At 50.1% G+C, this 7,669-nt stretch overlaps 1 protein-coding gene across 1 annotated transcript in view; it reads right to left on the bottom strand.

Annotated features, from left to right (window-relative positions):
• Positions 1 to 39: 39 nt before the first annotated feature.
• The window catches only part of PMEL (premelanosome protein), a 16,645-nt gene continuing 9,015 nt past the window's right edge, over positions 40 to 7,669 (bottom strand). The window contains exons 3-12 of the mRNA XM_058427065.1: positions 7,094 to 7,204; positions 6,789 to 6,935; positions 4,408 to 4,542; positions 3,856 to 4,017; positions 2,882 to 3,604; positions 2,042 to 2,158; positions 1,718 to 1,802; positions 1,403 to 1,608; positions 1,213 to 1,300; positions 40 to 284 (exon numbers count right to left, since the gene is read on the bottom strand). Coding sequence (XP_058283048.1) covers positions 149 to 284; positions 1,213 to 1,300; positions 1,403 to 1,608; positions 1,718 to 1,802; positions 2,042 to 2,158; positions 2,882 to 3,604; positions 3,856 to 4,017; positions 4,408 to 4,542; positions 6,789 to 6,935; positions 7,094 to 7,204 — 1,910 coding nt within the window. The 3' untranslated portion in view covers positions 40 to 148. The remainder of the gene's footprint in view (positions 285 to 1,212; positions 1,301 to 1,402; positions 1,609 to 1,717; positions 1,803 to 2,041; positions 2,159 to 2,881; positions 3,605 to 3,855; positions 4,018 to 4,407; positions 4,543 to 6,788; positions 6,936 to 7,093; positions 7,205 to 7,669) is intronic.

Here is a 7,669-nt window from a genome sequence, read left to right as displayed (position 1 = left end):
ATATATAGATTCTCCCAAGAAGCAACAGAAAAACCAGCATCAGGCTCTGAGTATTTATTTCAGTTAATAGTAGTCTCCCAGGGAAGACTGGGGGAAATACAGGTGTTTCTGTCAACTCCAGGAAAATCACAGCATCATATGAGAGTACTCAGACCTGCTGCCCACTGAGGAGTGGGCTGTTTTCACCAATGGGGCAAGAGCGGAAGATGCGGGGCAGACGCAGCCAGTGACTGCTGCTATGTGGCAGCTGGGGAACGGAGAAGTCTTGCTTCATAAGTCTGCGCCTGATATTGGGAGAAGGGGTAAACTGGTTAGCAATGGACAAAGGTAGCTTGTCTGTGCTTCTCCAAAGAAGGGAACACACCCATATCCCAGTCTGCTTAGCCTTAATCCTAGCTTCCTCCCCTTCTCCTTACCTCCAGGGTTTACCCTCTCTTATTTCTGTGGTAACCTCTGTCCATTCCTCCCTCACCCCGTAAGCTTTCCTGCCTGAGGACCATGCCACCCCAGGCCTGGGGGATCTGCCCTTCTTGCAGGTAGAAAACTCAGTTCACCCCAGGCCAGGCACGGTGGCTCACGCCTGTAATCCCAGCACTCTGGGGGGCCAAGGAGGGCAGATCACGAGGTCAGGAGTTTGAGACCAGCCTGGCCAACATGGTGAAACCCTGTCTTTACTAAAAATACAAAAATTAGCCAGGTGTGGTGGCGGGCACCTGAAATCCCAGCTACTCGGGAAGCTGAAGCAGGAGAATCACTTGAAACTGGAAGGTGGAGGTTGCAGTGAGCCAAGATTAAGCCACTGTACTCCAGCCTGAGCAAAAAGGGTGAAACTCTGCCTCAAAAAAAAAAAGAAAGAAAATTCAGTTTACCCAAACTGCCCCCACTCTTCATATTATTAACAACAGTCATTAGTATCAATTATTGCACTCTTGCTTCAGAGCCAGGTGCTTTACTCATTGTTTCTAATCTTTACAATAGCCCCACAGGGCAAGTATTAGTTTACCTACTTTTCAGAGGCTTAGACAGGTTAAGCTACTTCCCCCAGGTTCCACAGGCAAGACTGCAGCCCAAGTCTGTCTAACTTACAAGCCTGGGCTCTTTCCTGGACACCATGCTTCCTCAAAGGGAGAGGTGGTTTCTTCTCCCCTTAAGGAAGAGTGAGTAGTGATAATAAGGGATAAGGGGGTCTGAGCTGTGTGATGAGGCCCTTACCTATATATCAGAGATGCAAGGACCACAGCCATCAACACCAGCAAGATGCCCACGAACAGCGGAGCCTGCCCAAGGCCTGCTTCTTGACCTGTGAGAAGAATCCCAGGCACTGCTTCACTCAGTGTCTGCTCCTTGCCAGCTGCCTTCTGTCCACTCCCTTCCTCATCTTAGCTCTTGTCCAAGGACCTACCAGGCATGATAAGCTGGGTGCTGACCACTGCCAAGCTGCTGGCATCAGCCAGAGACACATTGAGGCAGTATGTCCCCGAGCCACCCTTCAGTATCTGGTGCAGAACCAGCTGGCAGGCTGGGCTGGGTAGCACAGGCTGGCACACCCGCTGGGCAGGGGGCTGGCACCCTGGCGATGAGATCTCCATGCAGGCTTCCTTGGGCAGCCTGGAAGAGGTGTCAGCATATATAAAGGGATCTGGGAAGGGACACTAAATGCCAGAGAGCAGAGAAACAGTCAACCCAAGAGTTACCAGCACACTAGTGAGACACTCACCCGCCTTGGCAGGACACAGTCAGCTCAAATGCATCCCCCTCACTGGATGGCACAGCCTGCAGGATCTCGGCACTTTCAATACCCTCTGCAGAGTTGCAAGATTATCAAGTTAGGATTCCTCTACCTGGCCTCCCCAAAAGCCCAGAGACAGGAAAGCCCCAGGGCTGCTCCACCAATCCCATCCCTGTGCTTTCAAATGAGGACTCTGGCATTTGGGTATTCTTCCTATCTAGGTGAGTAATTCCTCCCAAGGTGTGCTTCCACTGACCAGCCCTGGGCAGCACACAGCTGCCTCCATCAGTCCCCAAAGTAGGCAAGACTCACGGACGATGTCCAGGGTGACGGAAAAGGAACCATATCGATACAGAACACAATCCAGGGGTACTTGTCTCTTCACCAGCCTTAAGGTGGCCGTACTATCCAGCAGGGGGCCCAGGGAACCTGGCAGGAGAGGATCAAGGAGGCAAGATCAAGAGACAGATGACTCATCTGGAGGCAGAGGCCAAGCAGGCATTTTTTCAGGTTGAACCAGAGTTACTGGATTCTGGAGTCACAGGCTTGGAATCAGATAAGACCTGGGAAACCTTATTCTATAGATAAGGAAACTGAGGCCCAGAAGAAGAAAATGACTCCTCCAGAGTTAGGGGTGGCACTGGAGTTTTAAAAAATCCTCAAATGTTTATCACACCCCACAATATGCCAGGTCCTAGGCTAGACATTCAACATGTATTAACTCATTTAAGCATCACTGTTTCATTCCTCCCTTTTTGCTTTGGGATGGGAATCCAGGGTTGGGAAATGGAAAGATCAGGATCTCGGAATCTGGGAAGGATTTTCGTGCATTTATGCTTGAACAGAAAATGAGCTATAAATATTATGTAAATGATCACAGTCTGTTCCCTGGTCTCGCCAACCGTTCTCAGCAGTAGAGAAAGCAACAAGCTCTTCCCTCATGGCCTAGGGGAAGACCTTGGTTTCCTGAACTCCAGACCTATTCCATGTCAGTAAGAGAGACGGAAGGGCTTTATAGCCAGGCCAGTGAGAGCTCTGAAGGGACTACAGTGCTAAGCAAAGGATTGGGTAACATCTGAGTCCCGGGTAAGACTTACAGAGTAGAGTAGGGTGCCCCACCTCCATGAACCTCATTCGCCCTGATACTCTTACCTGTAATACTTTCCGTAGACATGATTGAGCTGGCATCTGGACCCTCAGGCTCAGGGGTAGGTAGCTCTCTAGCTGTGGTCTCCACCCACTCTGTAGTTGTTACCTGTGCAGCTGTGGTTCCAGAAGGCACTACAATTGATACCTCTGCAGGTGTCATACCTATAGCCTCTGGAGTTGACATCTCTGCCAGTGTGGTACCCATGACCTCTGAAACTGGCACCTTCTCAGGTGTCGTACCTGTGCTCTCTGCAGTTGGCATCTGCACAGGTGTAGTGCTTATGACTTCAGTGGTTGGTACCTGCACAGATGTGGTTCCAGAGGGCTCTGCAGTTGACACCTGACCAGGTGTAGTACCCATGACTTCTGTAGTAGGCACTTGGCCAGCTGTGGTGTTAGGGGCCTCTGCAGTTGGCCTGTGCCCATCTGTGGTGCCTGGAACTGGGGAGGAGCCACAGGAGATAAGAGGAATGGCAGCCTGCAGGACCACCTGGGCAGTGACTGGGCCAGGCTCCAGGTAAGTATGAGTGACCACAATTGCCCGAGAGATCAGGGTTCCACTACTGTCTCCAAAGTCCCAGGTGTAGGAGAGGTCAGCTTCAGCCAGATAGCCACTGGGGTCATGGAGCTGGAGGGCAAAGGTCAGAGGCTGATTTCTCAGGAAGTGCTTGTTCCCTCCATCCAAGGCCCGCAGCTGGGACACGCTCACAGAGAAAGGCACCTGGTCTGGGATTGGAGCCAGAAAAGGTGAGAACCAGGCCTGAGCCACAGCTTCTCCTTTCACAGCCACGCCCTCCAACCCCAAGCTGACTGGCTGGCCCTTCACTGGCACTAAGCCTCACATTTCTCTGCCTTGGTCTTCCTGGTCCTTCTACTTTAAGTTTGCACAGCATTTTACCTTTCCCCTTTCCAGTCCATCCAAGCCTCCCTGCCTTCTCTTGCCCTATGACTGACCTTGCCCCTTCCTAAACCCTTACCAGTAATGGTGAAGGCTGAGCTGGAATGAGCAAGAGGCACATAGCTCTGGGATCCCCGGCGATGGTAGACAGTCACTTCCATGGTGTGTGTGCCCAGCATTGCCCTGCCTGTCCCAATGCTCAGCCCAGACACTGGGCCCCCTAGAACTTGCCAGTATTGGCCTGAAGTTTTTGGGATGAAAAGCAAGGAAGAAGAGATTACTGGTCAAAGGGGACTGAGGAACAGGCTTAGAAACAGGGCACTGGAGATGGGAGGTCAGGAGGTATGATTACTTCTGCGGGTGTTTGGAAGGCTGTGATATGGGGGGACAGGGAAGGGGTCCTATTGAGGCATTCCATGGGGTAGGACTACAATTGAGGAAGAGCTGCCAGAAAGAATTATGATAGAGTTGAAGGGGGCTAAGTGCTATGAAAGAGAAAAGATCCAAGAGGAAAATGAAGATTAGAGAAAATCACAGAAGTTAAGGTGGAAGGGGCGGCCAAAAGAAAGGTGATCAGGTAGAAAGAAGTAAACACAAGTGTGGATGACAGGCTGAGAAGGGAGTCCCTCACCCCAGGTCTTCCAGACATAAACAAAGCTTCTCTTCTGAAACCAAGGGCCAGATGGGCAAGGTCCACCATCAGGGAAGACGCAGGCATCGTCAGTTTCCTGGGGATACACTGGCTGTCCTCCCCACACCTGGCTCCCTGAAAGGTAAATGCAGAGTCACTCTCAAACCCTGGCATTCTTTTTTGTATGCCAAAACCCCTAAAATTGCTCCCAGGGTATCAGAGAGGGGCTCTGGGAATATTCCCTAGCTAGAAAGTACATTCTCCATGGTATAACCATTTGAGGTGGTAGTTGGGGGTTGAGGGTGTGGAAACTACATTTTTTTTTTTTAGAGACAGGGTCTTACTCTGATATCCAGGCTGGACTGCAGTGGTGTGATCACAGCTCACTGGAGTGTCAACCTCCCAGGGTCAAGCAATCCTCCCATCTCAGCCTCCTGAGTAGCTGGGACTACAGGTGTGCACCACCATACCCAGCTAATTTTATTTTTTTGTAGAGACAGGGTCTTGCTATGTTGCCAGGGCTGGTCTTGAACTCCTAGGCTTAAGCAATCCTCCCGCCTCGGCCTCCCGAAGTGCTGGGTTTACAGGCATGCACCACCATGCCTGGCCGGAAGCTATAATTTAATTGGCCAGGTGTGGTGGCTCATGGCTATAAACCCAGCACTTTGGGAAGCTGAGGTGGGAGGACTGCTTGAGGCAGGGAATTCAAGACCAGCCTGATCAACATAGCAAGACCCTGTCTCTACAAAATACATTTTAAAAAAATTAGCCAGGTGTGGTGGTATGCACCTGTAGTTCCAGCTACTCTAGGGGCTGAGGAAGGAGGATCACTTGAGCCCAGGAGGTTGAGGCTGCAATTAGCTATGATCGCACCACTGTACTCCAGCCTGGAAGAGAGAGAAGGACCCTGACTTTAAAATAAATAAATAAATAAATAAATAAATAAATAAATAAAGAAAAAGAAAAGAAAAAGAAGATATATGTGTGTGTGTATATATATATAGACACATATCAGAATATTTAGAGTGATTTGCTCTAGCTAGTGGAATAAAAATAACAGCACTAGGGGGCCAGGCGCAGTGGCTCACACCTGTAATCCTAGCACTTTGGGAATCTGAAGCGGTTAAATCACCTGAGGTCAGGAGTTCAAGACCAGCCTGGCCAACGTGGTAAAACCCTGTCTTTACTAAAAATACAAAAATTAGCCAGGTGTGCTGGCGGAAGCCTGTAATCCCAGCTACCCAGGAGGCTGAGGCAGGAGAATCGCTGGAACCTGGGAGGTGGAGGCTGCAGTGAGCCAAGATCGCACCACTGCACTCCAGCCTGAGCGGCACACTGAGACTCTGTCTCAAAAATAAATACATAAATAAATAGCAGCACTAGATAACAGTTATTTAGCCTTTACTGTAGGCTAGAGCAGGACTTACTTAAATATAGGTCTGTTCAACTTCTAGGTCCCCTGAATTCTGCTGTCCTCCACTTTAGGGACTGTAATTTTCTTTTTCTTTTTTCTTTTTGAGACAGGGTCTCACTCTGTCACCGAGGCTGAAGTGCAGTGGTGTGATCATGCATATCCTCCATGAGACCCTGAACAGGACTACACTGTAATTTTCTTTTTTTTGTCTCTTTGATGGAGTCTCGCCCTGTGGCCCAGGCTGGAGTGCAGTGGCATGATCTCGGCTCACTGCAAGCTCCACCTCCAGGGTTCACGCCATTCTCCTGTCTCAGCCTCCTGAGTAGCAGGGACTACATGCACCTGCCACCACACCCGGCTAATTTTTTGTATTTTTTTTTTTTTAGTAGAGACGGAGTTTCATCGTGTTAGCCAAGATGGTCTCGATCTCCTGACCTCGTGACTCGCCCGCCTCGGCCTCCCGAAGTGCTGTGATTACAGGCGTGCGCCACCGCGCCCGGCCTTCTCTGTGTTTTTAAATTTTAACTACAATGCGTATGTATTACACATATAACTTGTTTTAAAAAGTAGAGGAGGAGGCCGGGTGCGATGGCTCACGCCTGTAATCCCAGAACTTTGGGAGGCGGAGGCAGGTGGATCACAAGGTCAGGAGATGGAGACTATCCTGGCTAACATGGTGAAACCCTGCCTTTACTAAAAATACAAAAAAAATTAGCCGGGCATGGTGGCGGGCGCCCGTAATCCAGCTACTCGGGAGGCTGAGGCAGGAGAATAGCGTGAACCCAGGAGGCGGAGCTTGTAGTGAGCCGAGATCGCACCACTGCACTCCAGCCTGGGCGACAGAGCGACACTCCGTCTCAAAAAAGAAAAAAAAAAGTAGAGGAGGAAGGGGCATTCCCTGAGCTCACTGGGCATACCAGGGAACCTGAGCCCTAGGAATAAGGACCTAGAATAGAGAAGTACTCACCATTGATGATGGTATTGTTGACCCAGATAACTTGCCCATCTGGCAATACCTTTTGGCTTCCAGGGAAGTTCAAGGCAATAGAGAAGGAGGCATTTGCACCAATCAGTGTAGGCCCATCATTACTGACCTTAAGGGACACTTGACCACCTGGGAAGGAAAGCTACATTAGCTGGGACTCCTGGGCTTCCCCTCCCTGTATATGTTTCCCCTCCTTTTCTTCCCAAGCTATACTCAATGCAGTTCATCTTGCTTTTTTCCTCATCCCACTCCCACCATGCCCTCCCCTGGAACTTCCAAGTTCCTACCTCTCCAGCAGTCAAGTCTCTGGGCTTCTGTCCACTCTGGATACAGCTGCCTGTTCCAGGCTTTGGTTCTGAGTTGCCTTGAGACACCAAGCCAGTCCTGGTTTCTGGGTCCTAAAAGGAATGTGCCATGAAGGGCCCTAGGATCCTTTCAGTTCCTTCTCAGGGATAGCACTCTATTCATGTCACCCCATTCATTCTCACATTCAAAGTGCATTTTTTTTTTTTTTTTTAATTGGAGTTTCGCTGTTGTTGCCCAGGCTAGAGTGCAATGGTGCAATCTCAGCTCATTGCAACCTCTGTCTCCTGGGTTCAAGCGATTCTCCTGTCTCAGCCGCCCGAGTAGCTGGGATTACAGGCATGTGCCACCATGCCAGGCTAATTTTGTATTTTTAGTAGAGATGGGGTTTCTCCATGTTGGTCGGTCTGGTCTTGAACTCCTGACCTTAGGTGATCTGCCCGCCTCGGCCTCCCAAAGTGCTGGGATTACAGGCATGAGCCACTTTGCCTGGCCGAAGTGCATTTTTAAAACTCATTTTTTTTTTTTGAGACAGAGTCTCGCTGTCGCCCAGGCTGGAG

Source organism: Hylobates moloch, unplaced genomic scaffold (genome assembly GCF_009828535.3).
Source record: "Hylobates moloch isolate HMO894 unplaced genomic scaffold, HMol_V3 SCAFFOLD_13, whole genome shotgun sequence".
Classification (NCBI taxonomy): domain Eukaryota; kingdom Metazoa; phylum Chordata; class Mammalia; order Primates; family Hylobatidae; genus Hylobates; species Hylobates moloch.
This window is presented reverse-complemented; position numbering and strand designations above follow the sequence as displayed.